Here is a 23,601-nt window from a genome sequence, read left to right as displayed (position 1 = left end):
CTTTTCTCTTTGCTCTTTTTCTCTTTGTTTGCCCCACATTCATTCTGCAGAGCCAGTTTTTCCCTTATCCCTCACCCCTCAATTTTCAAATAAACTTTAGGCACTGGTTTTGGCTTGTCTTGTCCAATTCTTTGTTCAAGGCAAGAAGGACCTGGAATACTTCTGATTGGCAAGCCATTTCTAAAGGAACTACTTGATAACATTTGGGCTTTTTTTCTTTTTTTTTGGTACCGGGGATTGAACTCAGGTCCTTGCGCTTGCGCAGCAGGCAGTGAAACCACCAAGCTAAATCCCCTGCCCGGGCTTTTTTCTTTTTTAAAATGTTTTTATTGGGGTGGGGATTTAGCTCAGTAGCACCATGCCTGCCTCCCAACTGCAATGTCCTGAGTTCGATCCCCAGTACTAAAAAAATTTAAACAAAATAAAAATGTTTTTATTAACACATATTAATCATACAAATATTAATGTTTTTTAGTGATACTTCATAATGTACACACAGGCATGCACTGTTCATTTCCAGCTTCCCTTTATCTACTGTGCCTCCTCAACCTGTAGTAATCATTATTCTATTCTACATTCGGGTAAATTTTTTTTTTTTTTTAGTTTCTATATATGTGGAAGAACCTACAGTACTTGTCTTTCAGTATATGGCTTGTTTCACTTAACATCTCTCTATTTTGCTACAAACAACAGGATTTCATTTTTCTTTATGATTGAATATACTCCATTGTGCATAATATAGACATTAATCCTTTGTCAAATACATGAGTGTGTGTTTCTGGTTGTTGTTCTTTTATTTTGTTTCTGTGGTGCTGAGCATTGAGCCCAGAACCTCCCATGAGCTAGGCAAATGCCCTACCACTGATCTATACCACCAGCCTATGAATATGTTTTAAACATGTATGTGTCTATTTCCTCATATGTGAAACTGAGGCAGGAAGATGAGGTGTGGTTAAAACTACCTGGAAAAGGAAGTGTGGCAAGATCCTGGGACACGCCTAGAACAGCTCTCAGAACCCTGCAGGTGCAGGTTTTTTATATGGTGACCCAGACCTGACATCAGCATGGGCAATACGGAAAAAGGGACAGTCTGCATTTAAGGGATCACTATCCTGTCTCTTCACAACAGTCCAACCTATGCTATAGGGTGTATTTTTTTCTCCCTTTTTTCTTAACCCAAACTCTCTCTGCAGAGCCTGTTTTTCCCCTACCCTTCTAGTTTTTTCCCCTGTCTTTAAGAAATGTGAAACGTTGCTACTGCTTATGCTTATCTCGTTGATTCTTTGTCCAGAAAAGAAAGGACCTAAAAATCACCTCTGAAGGAAGACTTCAGCATCCCTAAATCCAGTAACAAGATGGAGGGCAATAATAACATTTGCCTCATAAGGTTACTGGAGATTAGGGGCAGGGGATTTACCTCAGTGATTCCAGCACCTGCCTTGCAAGTGCAAGGCCCCAAGTTCGATCCCCAGTACCAAAAAAAAAAAAACCAAAAGGTTATTGGAGATTTAAACAAGAAGAAAAATGAAAAAAAAAAAAAAGTAACATGAAGCATTCATACTGGGCATATGGTAAGTGCCTATAGTCCCAGCTACTTGGGAAGCTGAGGCAGAAGGATTACCTGAGCCTAGGAATTCAAGGCAACATGTTGCCTGGGCAACATGGCAAAACTATGTCTCAAGAAAGAAGATACGAAGGAGAAGAAGAAAAAGAGGAGCACTTTCTACAGCATCATTTGACTAAACTTTTCAAAAGTGCTGTTTACACAAACTCACCTACTCACCTCCAACTATAAAACCATTCTCTCACACCAATTCCAAACATTAGTTATCAGTTTCAAGGACCTCCTTCCCTAACCACATCCATAATTCCCGTTTCTCCCGAGGGTGTATTTTCTGTTCTCAGTCCACCTTCTCCGGGAATTCCAATAATAGTCTCATTCTCACTTTCATTCTGAGCTTTTCAGACTTAGGCAAAATTCTGCCTCCTTTAAACCTTTGTGGTCCAAGCTCCTCGGAGAATGCAGTGGCGTGGCTACTACGCAGACGGGCACCCCTCTCTCTGGCATTGTATTGGCACTTTGTCGTGTTTGCTCAGCTGATCTGCTGTTTACAAGCTGCTGCGGGAGTAGGCCTTTTCCATCCTAATTCCCCACCATATGACCTATTTCGGTTGCTAGGAGTACCTCAGCTTTCCAAATACCGGTCTTTCAGACATTTGTCCTCTGGCACAGACAGATACACAAATGCACACAAATTCCTTAGAACATCTTTCCCCTACTCTGGGCAACTTTAAGAGGTTTTGCCTGGGGAGAATGTTCAGAATTCAGCTCAAATGTCACTTTTCTGAAGCTCCCTGTAACTGTTCCCCGGAAGGGATGAGAAAATTTAACATTTTGCTTCCCTACTATACTACTGAACAGGCACTTTTCAAATTCAATTTTCAAAGATAGGCCTAGATGATTTTAATTGATGAAGAATTAAAGGTGTGAGGAGGTTTGATGATTGCCCAAAGACACAGGTAGGAATTTGGCAAAGCCAACACAGGAACCTCTTGCTTTCTGATATAGGATGCTGACTGCCACTTGCGCTCAGCGGCATTAGTATGTACCTCAGATACAGGAGGTATGGCCGTTTAGCATGGTCTATTTGCAGCTAGCGGCTCTTCAATGAGTAAGTATTGAATGAAGAAACTGTTAAAACTCAAACATTCCAGTAAGCACGGTTACTGCTGGAGCTGGAATGGACACAGATTCTTATACAGAGTAGTCACTGTACCTTTCTGATGCTGAAAGGGACAAGTGAAGATTGAGGGCCCCACAGCTAGAGTTAGAACTAGAAAATAATTATTCAATAAATATTGACTGCCTGCTAAGGGCGAGTGAAATGTTTTCCAGGAAAAACTCAAACTTCCCAATTCCCTGTCCAGGGCGCTGAAAAAGCACAAGAGGCCGCAGTGAGGACAAAGTTCTCAGTGAACAGGATGGAAAGAAGATTCAACACAGCTCGCCCCGGTGGGAAAGGAGAAGGGAAGAGCGGACACGAGGAGCGATCCTCCGTACCCTGGACCGTTTCTCCGCCGAGCCGTTCGGGGGCGCTGCTCTACTCCTCGCCTGCCGAGCCCCGGCGGCGCCGCCCGCTCGACTCTTCCGGGCGGAAATGCCGGGGCGGTGACGGAAGCCCGGAGGAAGGGGCTAGAAGGAACGAGAGTACAGGAGAGAGAGGCCGGCGGGTGGGAGGCGGCGGAGGCGGCGGAGGCGGCGGCGGAGGCGGCGGCGGAGGCGGCGGCGGCGGCGGCGGCGGCTGGCAGCTTTCTTCCGGCGGGAGCTGCGCCGAAGACGCGCGCCGCGCTCCCCGCCACCTCCCTGCGCTCTTGGGCGACTCCCGGGACGCGCGGCCGGGTGGGATCGGGCGGGCGGGAGTCTCCCTGAGGCCGGCCGCGGAGCCTGCGCGCAGCGCGAGGCTCAGTCTTCGCCCGCGAGCTGACGGCGGCGGCGGGCGGCGCCGGGCCGGGGGCGGGAACGGGGGCGGGCGGGGGGCGGTGGGGCCGGGGCCCGGGCGCGGGCAGCCATGGACACCAAGGCGTTCACCAAGGAGCTGGACCAGTGGGTCGAGCAGCTGAACGAGTGTAAACAGCTGAACGAGAACCAAGTGCGGACTCTGTGCGAGAAGGTGAGCGAACGGAGGCGGAGTGCGGGCGCGCCGGGCCTTGGGGGTCGCCTCCACCCTTCTGGGCAGTGAGTGTGGTTCACGCCGGCGGGTCGCATCTGGACTTGGCTATAGCGCTGCTGTAGGATGTTTGAAAACTAGTCTCAGCGATCGTTTTCAAAATGCACCGAAAATTAACCTGAAAGTCGCTCATACAAATGAATTTGTTGGCACGGAATTGTTGTCATCTGAATCGAACCCTTCCGAAATCAGAGTTGAAGTGCGTCGAGCGTTTATGGAGAAGTGGACATAATGCAGAGTGACTTTTAAAATAGAGATTGACTTTGGTTCCCGTAGGTGGCGACTGGTCTTGGCGTTAGGTGGCTCTTGGGGGTAGTGTTGATTTTCAGAAACAAGGCAGCAAGTTTGGAAACAGTGCTTGCTTGAAACGATAAATGGGTAACTGTTTTCGTGAAGGAGAGCACTTTTCAGAAGTTATTTCCATTTTTACTGTGTGGATAACTTTATTCTTTTCCAGAGAGTAATTGTATAAATCGTTTTGGGTCGTGTGACCTTAGCTTTTTAAATTGTTTCCATTTTTTTCTTAATCAGTGGAATTGTTACTGTCTCCATCAAAATGTCTACAGTTTTCCTCATTATCTTTTATATGGACTAGATTTTTATGTTAAAAAGTCTCATTTAGCGCCCACGAAGAAGAAAAGTCAATTGTTTCAAGTCATAAAATATAAAATTTTCGTAATCATAATGTTTGAAAGTCAGGATGCCCCAGAAATGCAGTGGAGAGGAAATGATTTTGTTAAGCCTTATTTAAGAGGGCAATGTTAGAGTTAGGCGATTGGTGTTGCGTTTTTAACGAACAATATTGAACAGGGCCTTTATACATTAAGTAATTACTTTAACACAGGAGGATTTATTTCTGTAAATAGAACTGTGGAGGCATTGGTATTTAGACAAACTGTTTACTTAGAGCTTCAGCCGACTTTCATTTTTCTTGTGTGATAATCCATAATTTCATGAGCTTTACCCTTTAAATGACTTTCTCAAGTTAGATGGTCTAGTTTTGAAACTTAGCCAAGTCAGTTAAACTCTGCAGGAGTGTTAAAATACAAATTTGAAGTTACAGACAAAGTGGTAGTTGAACGAGTTTTTCCCTCTGACTTTCTAATATTTTAAAGGTACATTCTTACAGAAGAATTTTCCACAACTATTTTGAAATAGTCATACATGAGTGTTAACAGTCACTCAAGGAAGCTTGCTGTGTTTTTCAACAGTTTACTTTTCAACTCCTAAATAAATTGGACTACCAATTTCTAAGGTATATGTAATACACAGTACCTATAAGAGCTTATATCTTATGTTGTAGCTGGGTTTTAAAAAAATATTTGTACTTAGCAAAGAATATCGCTCATTATTTATCTTTGTCCTCTACCCAGTTTGATGGAGTTGCTGTAGGAATGGGGAAGTGTGACACAGTATTCCTTTATTTACTTTTCTGTAAAAGAAAAAGTTTCCTAACCTCAGTTCCAAGTTGCTTTTTGTAACACATGTAGGTTCAGACTATCTGAATGCAAATCCTGCTCCACAACCTGCTAGCTGCCAGTCTCTCTGTACTTGTAATTTTTTTTTTTTTTTTTTTGGTACCAGGGATTGAACTCTGGACCTTGTGCTTTCAAGGCAGTCTGCAGAACCACTGAGCTAAATCCCTGGCGTACTTCTAATTTCTTATCATGAGACAGGAATATTTACCAATCTCCCGGGTTGATTGTACAGTATTAAGATTAAAAAAAACAGAAGTACTGGGATTTGTGTAGCAAATCCCAGTTTTGTGAAGTAATTTCACTCATAATTTGGTCTTAATATCCATCCTTAAATATCAAGAATGACAGGTATATATGAAAAATAAGCAGAAAATAAATTCATCTTACTTTTAAATTCCTTTGATGAACTTTTTAATAGCATGATTTTTGGATTCTATTTGCAATACTATATAAAAATTTACATTATAAGTTGGTAGTTTTCCCCCTCAAATTAAGTTCCTATTCTAATTTAGATTGCATAAAAACAAGGTGTCAGCTGAAAACAAGACCAATGTGCCCTTAGTAAAGGCCCTATTTTGAGATAGTGGCAAAAATAAAATCCATCCTAGTGCCAGTGGACAAATGACTACCAGAGTAAGCACATGAATGATACAGTGTGTCTGGCTTCTGAGGTTAATTTCTATCTAGGGAGAATTTTTGGCATGAAACAACAAGGCATGTCTTCTAAGAAGACTATTCATCACACTAACCTAAATTAGCAAACCAGCTTTTGAAGCTAATTGTGATTTTGATTCCTCTTATGTGAGCAGAGAAAATGCTTCTGCAGTTCATTTGTGCAACAGCAGTATACGCAGTAATTTTTTAAAATTTGCCTAAGACCAGCCTGGCATTTCTAAGGATATTTATGTAATTAAAACTGGTTAATGCTTTTCTGGAGAAGGTAAACAGTTTTAGACTCCTTCACCTGGTGCTCGCTTCGGCAGCGCATATACTAAAATTAGACTCCTTCATCTGATAAATTTTATTCCATAACTAAGGAACTATGGATGATATTCTAGGTGTGGGGAAATTTTGTGAATTTTGTGTGCTGGTATATCTTTATTCTAGTGAGTACAAAGTACCCACTGGGAAAATTTTTTAGGCTTGTGTAGGATAGATATGTAAATTTAATATTGAAAATGGGTTTCTGGGTTCTGGCTACAGCCTTGAAATAAGCAGAAATATCTTTAGGATCTTATTTACTTCCCTTTTAATGTAAAACAGCATGCTTCAGTTCTGAATGCCCAGTATCATCTTGATAAAAATTAGATCCTGGTAAAAATGAACACTTCTTTTTCTCTAGTTTTTTGAGACAAGGTCTTATTCAGCCTGACTTTGAGCTTGCTATGTGGCCCAGACTGGCCTTGAATTTATGGTGATCCTCCTGCGTCATCCTCCCAAGTGCTGGGATTACAGGTATGCACCACCACACCCAGCAAAAAACGAGCAATATTTGTGAGTTGTGGAAAACATTGTAGATTACTTTTTTTTTTTTGGACCTTGTGCTTGCGAGGCAGGCACAGTGCCACTGAGCTGAATTCCCAGCCCCTTGTAGATTACTGTCTTGATAGATTGCAGCTAAAAAAAAAAAAAGTTAGTGCTTTTAATAACCAAAAAGACAAATTAATTGGTATTTAATCTTAAAATTTCTCTTGAATAAAGATTAGTGCCAGTCTTGGGGATTCACTGATAAAGTCTAAAACATGGTGATGTGAAAAGTAGCTCCTTTGATTCTGGCTAAAACACAGTGGCATGGTTACAGTAGAATATGAGGACCCTACTGATCAGAAGATAGACTGTTAAATTAGATTATTTCTTGATTTTATTTATGATGTGTAAAATCATCTACCTAAGTAGATATAGTGAAGATGTTTATATCATAAAATTTCTTTTCATTGAGCAGTTTTATTTGCAGCATATGCCTGTCATGCTAATCTGGAGCTTTCAGAAATGTTCCTTTCACAATGTTGTCTGCAGTGCACACTCTGAAGGACTTGGGCCGGCAAGTCTTTGGTAGAAGGAAACCAAAATACCAGAAGCTGGACATAAAATTAATGCCCAATTAATTTTCCTAAGTTCTGTTTTCTGAATATAGTTTTTTCCTAGGAGAATGCTATTAAAATTACCAACGTAATCTAATACATATGAGAATTTTGAATAGATGTTGGATTAAATAAGAATTTTTGTCTTGAACTTGTTTTCCCTGTACTTGTCCTTCAAATAAATATACTGAAACGCAAGCCTAATCTAGGTTAAAAGTATCTTCCATGAAGACATTTTTCCCTTATTAATAATCATGTCATCTAACACTTCCTGAGTTAGCCGTTTAAAAATGTTTAAAATATTCTTTACCAGTTTGTGGGAGAGGTTGATAACTTTCACTATACAAGTTTTAGTGTTTTTATGTAGTCAGATTATCCATCTTTCTTTTAAACTTTAAAATGTGCATGAGAATTGCTTGGAGAAGAAATTTTAAAATTAAGATTCTTTTTAAATTATTATTCATTAAGTTTATTGATAACAATTTAGGAATACATTATGATCACATTCATCATTGGGAATTTGTACCTGTACATGATGTATCTTTGTTCTTATTTATTTCCCATTCCTCTTCCCTCCCTTCAACCACTCCTTCTCTCCCTATTTATAAAAGTTTTGTTTCTGTTTTTTCCTTTTTTTTTTTCTTTCCTTTCACCCGCTGCCCCTGCCTTCCCCTTTGAACATTTTCTTCCTATTTCACAATATCTGTTACACATTTTGGTCCTCATTTACACTTTCAGTTTCTCACACCAGAAACAATTTGGTATTTACACATGTTTGTCCGATTTATTTCACTTGAGTATGGCAAAAAAATTGAGGTTCTTTGACTCCATCCTAGAGACTGATTTTGTCTTGAGCAGGTCCCAAAAGCTGCGTTTTGTTGTCGTTTTTGTTGTTGTTGGTTTGTTTTGTTTTTGGTTTGGTTTGGTTTGGTTTTATGTGCTTTTTTTTTTTTTTTGTACCAGGGTTTGAGCTCAGAACCTTGCGCTTGCCAGGCAGGCACAGTGCCTCTGAGCTAAATCTCCAGCCCTTGGTTTGTTTTTTTGAGCCAGGGTCACAATGTGTAGTCTAGCCTGGCTGTATATTAAAGTGTACCTGCTCCATATCCCATTCTCTTCAGACTTTACTCTTCACCTTCTTGAGTAACACCTAGGTTTTTTGCTAAATGAGAATCTGGGTTTTGTAATTAGCTACCTGAGTTTGTTGAGGAAGGAAAAAGATCCTTTTTTAGTACTTGAAGAAATAGTGATATACACATCCCACTGGAGCCTTGAACTCTGATCTTGACTCAGCCTCCCGAGTGCTGAGATTACCAGCATCTGCCACCACATCCAGCTTAAAGCTGTATTTTTTAAAAAGCATAACATATCAAGATGTAAGGATTCAAGGTTGCAGTTTGAGAAATGCCACTTTATAATACATGCCAAGGTTCTGATAAATTTACCCATATTTTATTTGTGGGCTAATTTTTTAAATGAAAGCAAAGGAGCAGTTGCCTGGTCATGCACTGGTCCCTGGGGGTCAGTCTCCAGGACAACAAAAATAAATAAATGATATTTCTTTGAAAAAAAAATCTCGAGAATGTTTGAATTGTACTTGCCTTCTTGCCACGTGAGAGTTGGAGTGTGCCTCTCATTTATGCAGTTCCAGATTCCTTCCTGAGTCTGGGTCAGCTTCCCACATTTTCTTCTTTGTACTTATGGTATCACAAAATATCTCTGAGATTTCCTTTAAGGAGACTTTCGTCAATGTCTTTTCCTCTGGCACATCTTCATCCTTTCATCACAGTGATGTTTTTTGTTTATGTCAATATGTTTGCTTTTTTATTTATCTCGCTAAATTTATTTATGTTGCAGAGTTTCTGGCTATGAATCTATTCACCAGTGACAGCAGTGCCAGCATTCCCAACTAGCTATCTATCTTAGGCACTTTTGAACTTCATTTCCAGTATTGCTCTTTTTTATTTTTTTGCTGCAATGTTGTCATTGACCAGATCCCTCCTATGAATATACATTTTTGTAAATGTCACATGACTTCAAGATAAGGAGGCATATACAAACACATTTAGCTGTCGGTGAACTTTTTTTTTTTTTTCATATTTTGGAGACAGGGTCTTGCTGTGTAGTTCAGGCTGGCCTTGAACTTTGCAGTGCTGCTTGGGCTCAAACTCATGGCGATCCTCTTGCTTCAGCCTCCTGAGTGCTGGAATTACGGATTTGCTCCACTATGCCTGGCTGTGTGTGAATTTAATAACAGATATTATGATGCATACTTATTGTTGATGTAGTGATTTGTAGACTAACAAAATTTTTATTATTTGGGTGAGGTTAATTCTAATCTCAGCTTTTAAAAATTGAGATGTAATTTATATTCTAAAAAGTCATTTAAAAATGCAATTCAGTGGTTTTAAGATTTTCATATTGCATGTATCAGTACTTCATTCTTTTTATGGCTGAAAAAAATTCAAATGGGAAAATTCTATTGTATGGATATTACACAGTGGTTATTATGTTACTATCTAGAATTTATTTTGAAGTTTTGAAAGTTATATTTTTCAAATTGGAAAGTAATGTATAATTTAAGTTTCCTGGGGTTTTTTGTTTGGTTTTGGTGCAGTACTTGAGCTTGGTCCCCTAACTATTTGCAAAAGTTTTGCAGAAATAAGGGAGGTTAGAGGTGTAGTCAAAACCATACCTCCCAGACATTTTAAAATACTAGATGGGACTCCTCTGTTGGAATAGAACTTGCCATTGTCACTGCTGCTTGGAGTTATTTCGAATTAAAAGTAAGGAGACACACTAATACAGAGATTGTCAGTTTTTAACCCTTTTATACACTTAAAAATTATTAGCGACCACAAAGAGTATTTGTTTATGTGGGTTGCATTTTTTATGTTTATGGTATTGTCAATTAAAACTGAAATTTTAAAAATGTTAAGTCCAAGTCTGAACACTTTGGAAACTGCTACATTCATGTATCTGCATATTAAGTGAATAATTGTAGTTTTTGAACTTCAGAGTCACAATATAATGAGTGTTGAAACTCATTAAAACCAACAAAACTACAGTATATATACACTGCAGTACAGGGGATTGAACCCAGGGTCTCTGCACATTCCCAGCCCTTTGTTATTTTTTGTTTTTTTAAATTTTGAGACAGAGCCTTGCAAAGTTGCTCAGGCTTGGCTCAAACTTGTGATCCTCCTGTCTCAGGCTCCAGAGTTGTGGGATTACAGGCATGGCAGGAAAAAATCTGGGTTTTTTTGTGGGGATGGGGTTGGTTTGGAGCTTGCTGTTTGTTTGTTTGTTTGTAGCACTGGGGTTCAAACCCAGAATTTCATGCATAAGTACCTAAGTGTTCCAGCAGTGAGCTACATCCCCAGCCCCAGGAAATATCTTTACCTAGATTGGAAAATTAACTTTTTCTGTTAAAATACAGAAAAAATATAACTTTGTTACATTTTAATTCACTTGGTGTAAAAGTCACTTGCTTTCTTTGATTTAACAATTTAGACAAAAATGACTAATTCAGAGCCTTATATTCTCCAAAGTTTCTCAGAATGTGGTCCTAGGAATTGAACTGAGGGAGGGCTGAATTATGTCCCCCACCTCCCTTCTTTCTTTTTGAGACAAGGTCTCACTGTGTAGTTCAGGCTGGCCTCAAACTCACTACATAGCCCAGGCTGGCCTCAAGCTTGGAGTGATCCTCCAGCCTTAGCCTCCAGAGTGCTGGGATTACAAGTGTGTCCCACCACGCCCAGCTACTCTACAAATGTCTTTATATAGCAGATGTCAATGTTTGTGTTATGCTGCAAATATTTTCCAATTTTTTTATCTCTGTGTACAGAAATTTTAATTTTTAGTTGAGCCAGTCAAAGCTAGATTGTTTGAGGCTGGAGAGCTTACCTGTTCATCTTTTTTGTCTCTAGTGCCCAGCCTATTGCCAACACTTGACAGATGTTTACCACATGAATACATGAACCTTACTCTTCAAGAGTATTTTGATAATGTCAGGTGATTGCTGAGTGTGGTGTATATGTGAGTGAATGGCTTCCCAAGATAATAACTATTGTGCTTTGCAGATATTATGTATTAAACAATCTTTCCTCTGTTTTTGGCAATGCTTTCTTCAGTGGATTTTTACGTAGAATTAGCTTGTTTTAAAGTCTTATAACTTGCAGATTCTGTTTTAACTGTACAAAGTGTTGGTTACTTTTTCCAACATGAAAGATGAATTATTAGATAACAATGATTTTACAATGGGATTTGGCTATTGCTTCTTAAAATTTTTTTTTCTTTAAACTCTGGTGCACCAATGCTTCAGCTTGACATGGCTGTCAGTGTATTACTTTCCTCTGTGATCTAAGCCAACTGTTTGGAGACGCTGACATGATTATGTAGGCTTATTAGTGTGAAACTCCAAGATGGTTTTCCTTATTAAACAGGTGATACTTTATTTTTGTGAGTTGTTTTTTTGACTTACATACTAAATAACCTTTGTATTAAATACATGTCAATAATGTTCTTAATAGTTATTTAATATTCTATTCTCTGAAATATTCTAGTCTCTGGGCAGACTATGTTTCTTAATTATCCAGTGGACATTTGTAGTTCCCAGGGTCTTCCCTTGAAACTAAACATACTTACATCCGTATATAATTTATTTATAGCCATATATACTTATTCATAGTATCTAAAAGTAGAGTTGCTTGCTCAGACAGTGTAATCATGTATCAGTTAAGAGTTAGATTTGGAATATGTGACAGAAAACCCAAAACAGAAGAGGTTTATATAAGGTAGCAGTTTGTATTTTTCAATGACAGGACAATCCAGAGTGTGGGAAGGATATGGCAGCGCTACATAGTTATCAGGAAACCAGGCACGTTCCTGTATTAGTTTTTTTGTGGCTGCTGTAATAAATTTCTATAAACCCTAGTTTAAAACAGCAGAATATATTCTCTTGCAGTTCTGGAGGCTAGAAATCCAAAATCAAAGCGTTGACAGGGTCACACTCCCTCTCAAGGATCCAGAAGAGAATCCATTCTTTGTCTGCCAGCATTCCCTGGGCAGGCTCATCACTTCAGACTATCTGTCTTCACATTGCCTTCTCTGTGTGGGACTGTCTCAAAATTCCCTCTGCTTCTCTTAGGAGGATACACATACGATTGTGTTTAGTACCCACCAAGGTAATCCAGGACAATCTCCCATCGAGATGCTTAACCATATCTTTTGTCATTTGGGCTAATATTCATAAATACATCTTTGGGGAACATAGTTTCAGCCTTCTACATCTTCCCTTACTCTGGCATTGCTAGGGAGTAGCCCTTGGCTTTGTGGCTGCTGCAGTTCCAGTTAACATGTGAACCTGCCAAGAAAAAGAATGGAGAATGATGAAGGGCCCATCCCCTGCATAAAGAATCGTCCTCTTAACACTTCTTTCCATCTCACCAGATCTGTGAGAAATACATTTCTATTGTTTAAACTACGGTATTTATTAGAGCATCCTGAGCTAACTAAAACAGCTGGGGAATATCATCTTTTAGCTGGAAGTATAGCTATCCAGAATACAGTTAATTTAACTATTGAGAAGGAAGAGGAGAATGGATATTGAGGTAGGCAGCTAGCAGTCTTTGCCTCCTCCAAACATGTTACACTGTGTTAGCTACTATAAATTATTTTCCAAAGAATATGTATGAATGTAATTCCCTCTAGTATGTTTGGAAGCAGCTTTGCTAACAATGGGTAGTTTTCATTTTTGCCATTCTTATACATGGAAGAGAGCATATTACTCAAAGTGTGACCTGGCCAACATCAAGTATAGTGGATAATTATTTTTTTCATTTCTGACTATGAACAATGATCCAAACAGCAACTGGACAAATGTATGTAGGGGTGGGAGTAGAATAGCAAAACAAAAAAGGAGCCAGTGCTAACTCCATGACTCTGATCCATGTTGGTGAATCGACAAAACCCAGAGGGTTTTCATTTATGTCTTCAAATCTCTAGAGAGAGCGCTAACTGGAATTTTTAATTCATTCCTTCTTCTGTGTGAGAAATAAATGGCTGATGGGGAGAAATGCAGAGTGAGCAGTGGGCGTGACAATGACAGAATGGAATGTATGGGATTGCACAGGGACCAGGAAATGTGTCCAAAGCCTGAAAGGATTCCCCTATGTGAATGGAGTGAACTCTTAGAAAAGCCTCAGAAGTGAATGCAGTTTGTAGGCATTCTAGACACCATACTCCCTCTTACGAGCTCTCACCTCAGCATCAAGTCTCTGGCTCCCTGGAGTAAACAGACCGGTCTCAGCAGTGGTGGTGCTGTGGGAGTTAATAAATGACCCACAGTTTTGGAATAAGAAGATTTAGACAGCTCAGCAAACAAAGTGAGAAGTCAAAGCATGGCAAATAATTTATAGCAAGAAGAGAATAGAGGTTGGGAAGCAATATGCCAAGAATTCAAAATGAAAAATCAAACTTTACCCAAGAAACAGGAAGACATTTCCCACATATGCTCAAAATAACTCACCAGAATGTGGGTCAGGGCCAAAGACAATAATATAACACAGTGAAACGAAAAGACATTTAGGAAAGGAATTGAGGACAAAAACAATAGTAATAATTAATAGCAAAATAAACAGTTGGCATGGCAGAAAAAGAGGACCTCTCAAAAGGAAAGACTTAAAATGGTTATGAGCAATTAAAGTGGAAAGAGAAAGGATGGAGGGCTGGAGTATAAGTCATTGACAGAGTGCATATACTGGGTTTAACCCCCTGCACTAAATAAATAGTTTTAAAAGGATGGACCGGACAATATGTAGTGCTGTGTGGTATATTAGGAAAAAAGATTAAAAATTACAGAGGTACATTTTTAACTCAGATAACTAAGATAAGAAGAGGCTGCAGTAGAAAGAAAGAAGTAATAAAGGTAAAAGCAAAGATTAGAAGAACAGGGAGGAATAGTATAATTAAATGTTGATTATTTATAAAGACATGAAATAGACAAACATCTGGAAAGTTTCATTAAGAACAATGAGTGGTCTGCTGGGGATCTTCCCCAAAGAATTAAAAGAATCATACCACAGTGATATATGTGCACCCATGTTCACAGCAGTGCAGTTTGTAATAGCTAAAACTTGGAAGCAGCCCAAATGCCCATCAACTGGAGACTGGATAAAGAAAATGTGGGTTTTTTTATAGAATGGAGTACTACTCAGCCATAAAAAATGACAAATTAGAGACATTTATAGCTAAGTGGATGCACATTGAGGCAATACTCTTTAAGTGAACTAAATAGGACACACATGTGTAAATACCGAATAGTTTCTCTGGTGTGAGAAACTGAAAGTGTAAATAAGGACTAAATGTATAATAGGTAATGTGAAATAGGAAGAAAGGGGGCAAAGGGGAAGGAAGTGGGAGGACTAGGGGAAAGGCTAGAAGGGAATGGGATTCATATGAGAAAATGGAAAAATAGGAACAAAATCCTTGTAAATAGGGAGGACTGGAGGGGTTGAAGGGAGGGCTGGGCAAGGGTGAAAAATAAGAACCAAGAGAGACTGTGGAAAGGTGCAAATTTCCAATGATGAATGTCATTATATTGTATACCTAAAATGTACCAATGATTAGAATGAATAATCGATAATGTAAAATAGGAAGAAAAGGTCCAAAGGGATAGGGGTAGTGGGAGGGGCAGGGGAAAGGAAAAAAGGGAAAGGAAAAAATGATGAGAAATGGAAATAAATTCTTTGTAAATAGGGAAGGGTGGAGGGTGTGAAGGGAGGGCTAGGAATAGGGAAAAAATAAGAACCAAGATGCATTATATAAAGGTACAATTCCCAATGAGAAATGTAATTGTGTTCTATACCTACAATGTACCAATAAAAGAACTTAATACAAAAAAAAAAAAGAACAATGAGTGGTGGCACAAATGATTTAATCAAGAATGCCATAAATGTGATAAAATTTTAAATTTAAGTGAAATGTATAGTTTCTAGAAAAATACTAAAATTGACTAGAGAAGACACAGAATATCTATGTGTAACCAACCATTAAAGAAACTGTGAATGTAATGACTACCCAAAAAACCCCCCAACTTGTTATTTTAGAGGTACATTTTATTAAAGAGAAAGCATGTAGTCCATAAGTTCTTGCTGTGTAGTTCAGGCTGGCTTTGAACTCACTGTGAAGCACAGGATACCCTCAAATGCAGTGATTCTCCTGCTTCAGCCTCCCAAGTGCTAAGATCACAGACATGTGCCACCACGTTTGACTTATGATCCGTATTTTATACTAAGTTTTCTGGTGGACAAAAAGGAAAGTTTTCTACTTTATTTTACGAAGGTAATGGCACTTTGATAAATCAGAAAATTGGACAAAGTTAGCAGAGTACAGGTAATTGTTTGGTTCTGGAGATTGAACCCAGGTCCTTGCTTATACTAAGCATGTGCTGTACCACCGAGCTGTACCCCACGCCCCAGGAGTAGATGTTTGCTGTTAAGAACACAGATAGTATAGAATCAGTTTGTTGTGTTTCTTTTTTGTTTTGTTTGCTATATGTCTTCTTTAATTGAAGGGTTATTCAGTGAATTTTAGGTACATAAAATGCAATGACTTTGTGTTTTAAAATACGTGTATGTACCTTCTGCCAGGGATTTAGCTCAGTGGTGCCTGCCTCGCAAGCCCAAGGTCCTCAGTTCGATCCCCAGTAGCTAAAATAAAATAAAATAAAATAAAATATATGTACCTAGCTGGGCATGGTGGTGCATGCCTGAAATCTGAGCACTTGGGAGGCTGAGACAGGACAGCTTGAACTACACAGCAAGACCTTTTCTCAAAAAAACAAAAGTATGTGTGTGTGTCTATCAGTTTACAACAGAAAAATTCTGGCCCACATCAAGATACTGAACAAAATCTTATATATGAATGCCACATGAAATCTCTTAAATGTGAAGTATCTTGTAATATCCATATTTCTGCCTAACAGAAATGTTCTCCATTTGTTCACCTAAATAGTTTCTATTACCTTAAACCCTTTTTTTTTGTACCAAGGGTCGAACTCAGGATCTTGTGCATGTGAGGCAGGTGGCGGAACCACTGAGCTAAATCCCTGGCCCACCTTAAAACCCTTTTAACCTTTGTTTTATACAGATGTGAGTATCTTGGATCAAAAATTATTTTCTTACTCAATTCGGATCTTAATCAATTGGGAATTTAACCAGTTTATGAGTATAATTCACCTCTACCTCTGTCTTTTGTGAAAATTTTAATGCGTCCTTGATGTTTTTCTTTTGCTATTTTTTTCCTGGTTTTTCATTTTTTTGGTCAACTCCAGAACCTTGGAATGTATATATGTTCTATTTTTGTCCACAACTCAGTGACAAATTGACTTATATGAACTACCATCTGATGCAGTAATTACTGGTTTTCCCAATCAGTATTTCTAACATATCCACCCCTCTCCAACCAGTGCTTTTGAAATTTTCTCTATATTAACATTATGAATTTGCTGGGGTTTTTTTTTAAGGGAAATAAAACCGTACTGTTTTCTACTTTTGTCACATTAACATGTAGAATGTACTTGTCTTTACTGTACTTCTGTCCACAGTAACAAAGCCTTTCATCTAACATACGTTTGGCTTAACATGCATCTTTATATTACATGGCAAAAATAAAACAGTATTTATTTGCCTAATACATTGAATATTTGGCATGCACTCCAACAGTTTAAAACTCTACAAACTGAAAATTTTAGAACTAGTTTACAAATCTATTTTGCATTTAGGTTTATTACCCTATATATAACAATTTTAGACTTCATGTTCCTATCTACTTTTAACCATCAAATCTTTCATATAATTATCTCCCTACTCTTTAATTTCTGTATTGACTGCAGAAAATCAGCACATTTTTCAGAGAAGATTCTTTGTCAGTATACTTTCTTAACCCTTTGGTATTTGAGAATGTCTTCCAGTTGCCTTCATACAGAAAAACGAACTTGGCAGGTGGATAATTCTTGGTTCACAATTATTTTTCCTTAGATGTTCCATTGTCTTCTGACGTTTAGAATTGCAAGAGAAAAATATGAGGTCAGTCTGACTTTTTCCCCTTTATAGGTAACCTGCTTTCTCTTTCTGGATACTTGGAAAATTTATTTCTTTAAAGAGACACCAGGAAATGTCTAAGTGTTGTTTTCTTTTCATTAAATTTCAAGGTACCTCGTGAGCATTCTTTATTTGCAGGCCTGCTTTGTTCTTCAACTCTGGAATGTTTTTTTCAATTAATTCCTTAGTGGGCCGGGGGTTTAGTTCAGTGATTCCGCCGCCTGTCCCGCAAGCACAAGGACCCGAGTTCGATCCCCGATACCAAAATAATAATAATAATAATAATAATAATAATTCCTTAGTTATTGCTTCAGCTTCTTTGGCTTTGTCCTGTGTTTCAGGTATTCCTGTTCCATGTAGATTGTGTTTCCTGGACTGGCCCTCTACATCTCTTTTTCTCCTCTTTTTATATCTTAATTTCTTTAGCCTTTTCCTCTGCATGCTGTGAGAAATTCTCTTGCTTTGCATTTACTTCAGTGATCTTACTTTGTGGCCAAACCTGCTTACATGCTTCCTTTAACTTTCTAAAGTCCAAGAAATCTTCTGTGTGCTCCAACACCACCTGCTTTATGATTAAGCACACCCCACTAATGAACTCTCTTTAAGTTGTTCCCTTTGTAGCTCATCTATGGAGACAGGTACATTCATTTCAAGAGAAGGTGTTTTCTCCGTTACTTACCTCTGTTTCTTTCTTCTGAACTGCTGTATCACCTTTTCAAGGGATCGTCTCAATGAAGTCCAAAAACATGGTCGTCAGCTTTGTGCTTTTAAAAATACTTCATGACCAAAAGAATTTATCCTAGGAATGCAAGAATAGAGGAAAAAACTATAGTATGTCAGTAGATGATAAAAATATTCTTTCGAACGAAGACCATTTTGTAACTAAAATTGTGACTTAGGAACAGAGCTTCCTTGACTTGACAAAGGCTGTGTACCAAAACCCTCATTAGAAGTCTGATGACTGTAAGAGTAGGCAGCACTGAGGAGCCCTGACATGCCTTCTGCTTGGCACTATACTGGTGATAGATTTGTAAAGGAAGAAGAAATGTGTAATTTTATAGTTTATGTGGAAATCCAAGGGAATCTACAAAGCATTAAAAGTAGTTAAGCTTTGCGCAGTGGCAGTATCGTAGCCAATGAGGTTTATCCGAGGCGCAATTATTGCTAATTAAAAGTAGTTAAATATGTTTTCAACTTACAAGAACATTATGTAGAGCTAAGGATGTAGCCCAGTGGTAGAGCACTTTCCTAGCATGCCCGCAGCCCTCAGTTCAGTCCCCAGCGCAAGATTGCATACAAGAGCATTATATAAAAATCTGACACTGCAAGCACAAGGACCCGAGTTCGATCTCCAGTACCAAAAAAAAAAATCTTACACTAAGAACTGTAGACTAGAGGTGTGGCTCAATGGTAGAGCATTTCTCTAGCATAAAAAGGCCCTTAGTTTGGTTCCCAGGACTAACACACCTGTGCATATAGGATATATATATAGAGAGAGAGAGAGAATAATATATATATATATATATATATATATATATATATATATATATGTATGTATGTATGTTTTGTTGTTGTTTTTTTAAGACAGGGTCTCCCTGTGTAGTCCAGGCTGGCTTTGAACTCACTGTGTAGCCCAGGCTGGCCTTGAACTTAAGTGATCCTCCTGCCTCAGCCTTCCAAATGCTGCAATTACAGTCATATGCCACTACGCATGGCTCTAATATTTCTATTTTTTAAACAGGAAAAGGGGCATATGAAATTTAAAATTTATTACATGCCAAAGACATAGAGGTATTAGACTCCAGAAATATTATTTTAAATCCTAGTGTAATATCAACTGTAAATTACCTTGGATTATAGTCATGCATCACTTAGCAGTGGAGATATGTTCTGAGAAATGAATCATTAAGTGATTTCATCATGGTAACATCATAGACTGCTTAAACTGAAGATTAACTGAAACACTAGAGGAAATGATGCAATCAAGAAATACAATGTAGGGCCCAGGATTTAGCTCAGTAGTTCCACCACCTGCCTTGAAAACAGAAGGTCCCGAGTTCAATCCCCGGTACCAAAATAAATAAATAAATAAAACAATGGGATGTAGCTTTAAAAAAAAAAAAAGAAATACATTGTACATGGTATGTTTGAAGTTGATACCAGCATAAGATAGTGTACTATTTTACAGTAAAACATTTTTGTAAGCACAGTAGAAAGAGTACACTCTTAACAACAGGAAGTATAGTATATTGCCTATATAATCCAGGGACATAGTTGTTTATTATCAGGTATTATGTACCGTATATACTTACCTGTGCTATCCTCTTATATGACCAGCAGCGCATCTTTGTTTATGCTGCCATCACCACAAACACATGAGTAAGGCATACAGTGTTATGGCAGCTACTGTGTCAGTAGGCTGACAGTAGGACTTGTGGGAACTCCATGTATTTGCAATCTATTGCTGACCCAAAATTGTTAGACAGTACATGAGTTGTATATCCAACTGTAGCAACAACAGAAACATTATTAGAGACACTTAGGAAACTCAGTTAAAGAATGAAGAAATATGAATTCATCAGTGGAAAAACCTGGTCTTTTAAAGATGTCCATTTGCCCAAAATTAACTTGTAAATGCAGTGACGTTTCAGAGTCCCAACAGGATTTTCATAGAACTTGACAAGTTCTAAAACATATATGGAAGGCTTCATGGAAGAACCAAGACTTATCCAGATAGTTAAGAATAAGCAGAATCCTAAAGCTATCCATGAAAGGAGAAACATGGTGGGAGTCACACTTTTTTCTTTTTCCACTGGTCAAGGTTTGCTTCATAGGGAGGGGACTCACATATTTCCAAAATTTGCCATCTATCCTTTGGCACTTAGGAAGCCAGAGCCCGCATACTACCACTTGGAAGAGCAGCCCAGCAGAGGTAGCGCTCAGAATGAGCACCAAACAAGCTCAGGTTTAGCTTGGATTGCAGCTAGCTCAGAGCCCTGGGCAAGGTCACCATCAACAATGAGAGCAGACAGTTCAAGAGATAGCTCCTTTAGAAAAAAAAGATTTAAGGGAACCTGCCTGTGTCCAGAAACTTGCATGGATCTTTACAAAAGCTTATCAGAGATGTCATGAATCAATGAGAAAAGGACAGTACTATATGATAAGTAACACTGAGTACAAAAAAAAAAAAATCTCTTTGTTATGCCACACAGTATATGCCAGCTGGATCAAAGACTTGTTAAATGTGAAAAGCAAACCTTAAGGGATAAAAATAGAGGATATAAAAGTGCCTTTTTGACCTTTGTGTAGGGGACAGTTCCTAAAACAAGACCCAAAGAGCACAGACCCTAAAGAGGGAAGAGTGATAAATTTGGCTACTTTTTTTTTTTTAATTTAACTACTTTAAAATGTGGAAACAACCCCTCCCAAAAAATATCACAAATAGAGAAAATATAAACAACTCAGTAAGAAGACTAAATTTGTGAGTAGGCATTTCACAAAAAAAGAAAGAAGTGCAGTGACCAATAAACTTGAAAAACTGCTTTTATAAAAATGTTTCAGGTGCAAATTAAGATACTGTTTCACACTTAACTAAAGAACAAAAATGTTACTCTGTTAACATACAGAGCAATAGGAGTTGATACTGTGCATATGGAAACTCAAATGCTCTTTAGATATCAAATCATTGAAGGAGCAGAGAATCATCTATCCCAAAAATTCCATTCTCCTTCCAGTCTTAGCTTGACCTGTATCAGGTTCTCCTTTAAGCTTCATACTGAATGTTGTTTGACTTTTATTACTGTGTCACCTTTGTTGTCATATCATCTGGTAGTTTCTTCATCTCCATTCGCATGTCTGTCTGTTCCTGATTCTTAGCTCTTCAGTTATCTTTAATTTGTCATAGATGTAGAAACACAGTGTGTTTTATTGGAGTTTTGTATATAACAAGTAAATAAGCCCCAAATAGGGCTTCAGAGACCCTCTGGCAGGTTGATAGGGAGGAGGTACATACACTTTCATTGTATCTGTTTTGTTACCTCAGAGGCCTTTTTAATTTTTTTTCCTGATTCTGGGCTTTTTTTTTTTCCTGATAGGCAAGGTTACAATACTAGACATGTTAGCTGTTAATGACTTTGTATTTAGTCAGTACATTTAGCTTGTATTAGTACAGCATTTATCCATAAATTCTGTATGTCAGGGCCTCCTAAAGGTATATTCTTACCTACTTCTAAAAAATAAAAGATAGTTGGAATAGAAAGTTTGACAGTTAGGGGCAGGTGTGTAGCTCAGTGGTACAGTGTGTGCCTAGCACATATGAACCCCTGCACCCAGCATCATGAGAAAAAGATTAAGTTTGAAGGTTGGCTTAAAATGGGTATAAGAACATGTTTGTGTATACAAGAACTTGGATGATTGTAAACTATATTTCATTGACTTTTGAAACTTGTAAGAAAGATTATTCTTTTTAAAACAGCTTTGTTGAGGGCTGGGGATGTAGCCCAGTGGTGCTGTGCCTGCCTAGCAAGCATAAGGTCCTGAGTTCGATCCCTGTACCGGACCAAAAAAAAAAAAATAGCTTTGTTGAGATAAAATTCCTGTACTGTGCAATTTACTCATTTAGAACGAGTAGCTTTTAGTACATTTACCTGTTTGTGTGTTCATCACAGTATTAACATGTTTTCATTATCCTTGAAAGAAATCTTGAATTTCTTAGCTGTTATTCCCCAGTCCCTGCAGTCCTCCTCTACCGCCTAAGCTCTAGGCGACCATTACTAATCTACTTTCTACCTCTGTGATTTGCTTATTCTGGACATTGCTTGTAAATGGAATTTCATAAGTAACTGCCTTCTCTCACATAGCATACATAATGTTTTCAAAATTATAGTATATACAAGTACTTCATTTCTTTATTGCTGGGTAATATTCCATTGTATGAGTATTTTTATTATCCGTTTAGGTGTTGATAGATATATAAGTAGTTCCCACTTTTTGACTGTTATGAATAATGTTGTTGTGAACATGTGTAAACAAATTTCTGTCTCTTTTAAGTATATACCTGAGAGTGGAATTAGTATGGTGATTTTGTTTTAACTTTTTCAAAAGCTGCCAAGCTGTTTTCAGTAGCGGCTGCAGCCTTATGTATTCCCAACAGCATGTAAGGATTTCAGTTTCTCTGTGTCTTTACAAGCACTTGTTTTTATCAGCCTTTTTTATTATAGCCATACTAGTAAAGTGATGTCTAATTGTGTGGTTTTTATTTTATGCTTTTATAAAGCATACTTTCAAGTGCTTTCCCCCAGATTTTGTTTTAGTGGGAAATATGATACTTGTAAATCTGTAATAAAATGTTTTAATTGTTTTGTGTTTCTAATAGGCAAAGGAAATTTTAACAAAAGAATCAAATGTGCAAGAGGTTCGTTGTCCTGTTACCGTCTGCGGAGATGTACATGGCCAATTCCATGACCTTATGGAACTCTTCAGAATTGGTGGAAAATCACCAGATACAAACTATCTATTCATGGGTGACTATGTAGACAGAGGTTATTATTCTGTGGAGACTGTGACTCTTCTTGTAGCATTAAAGGTATGATTGATGAAATTCATCTTTCCTTTTTTTTCAGATTTTGAACTAGACAGAAGTCAAGAATGACGGTATTGCACATTGTCTGTTTTGAGTTTATGGTCCGTTCAGATCATAGCTCCTTAAATACTAGCTGGTTTTAAAAAGAGACAGAAGAGGGCTAGGGATTTAGCTCAGTGGTTCCGCCACCTGCCTCACAAGTGCAAGGACCTGAGTTCGATCCCTGGTACCAAAAAAAAAAAAAGAGAGAGAGAGACACAAGAAAATTATGCCTTAAGCTTCTACCTACTTCTGATAAATGTATTATTCTCTCAGGTTGTCTGTAACTAAAGTGTTGGAATATTTGACTTATTCTTCATATTGAGTCAGTAAACAAGTCTTTTAAATCCTTGCCTTGAAAAGTCTGTTACTCCTGCCTTTCTGTTTTTATTGCCCCACACAATTTATCACTTCACACCATATTGCAATAACTTTTGGTAACTTGTATTTCTGGCTCCGAGATTTGATCCTTTTAAATCACCTTGACTATGCTGCCAGATGAAGTCTTAGTTAACACTTACTAGCACTTTACTTCCCTGTTCCTTCCTTGGTGATTACATGTTGCCTATAGAATCACATTCAAACTGCTTACTG

General features: G+C 38.2%; 1 protein-coding gene and 1 pseudogene across 1 annotated transcript in view; both read left to right on the top strand.

Annotated features, from left to right (window-relative positions):
- The first annotated feature begins 3,506 nt into the window (after positions 1–3,506).
- Ppp2cb (protein phosphatase 2 catalytic subunit beta) overlaps positions 3,507–23,601 on the top strand; it is a 36,175-nt gene continuing 16,080 nt past the window's right edge. The window contains exons 1-2 of the mRNA XM_021236731.2: positions 3,507–3,671; positions 22,762–22,971. Coding sequence (XP_021092390.2) covers positions 3,570–3,671; positions 22,762–22,971 — 312 coding nt within the window. The 5' untranslated portion in view covers positions 3,507–3,569. The remainder of the gene's footprint in view (positions 3,672–22,761; positions 22,972–23,601) is intronic.
- Positions 18,495–18,616, top strand: LOC147826785 (U4 spliceosomal RNA; annotated as a pseudogene).

Source organism: Heterocephalus glaber, unplaced genomic scaffold, assembly GCF_053883595.1.
Source record: "Heterocephalus glaber isolate CG9 unplaced genomic scaffold, H.glaber_assembly_v1.0 deba00001461, whole genome shotgun sequence".
Classification (NCBI taxonomy): domain Eukaryota; kingdom Metazoa; phylum Chordata; class Mammalia; order Rodentia; family Bathyergidae; genus Heterocephalus; species Heterocephalus glaber.
This window is presented reverse-complemented; position numbering and strand designations above follow the sequence as displayed.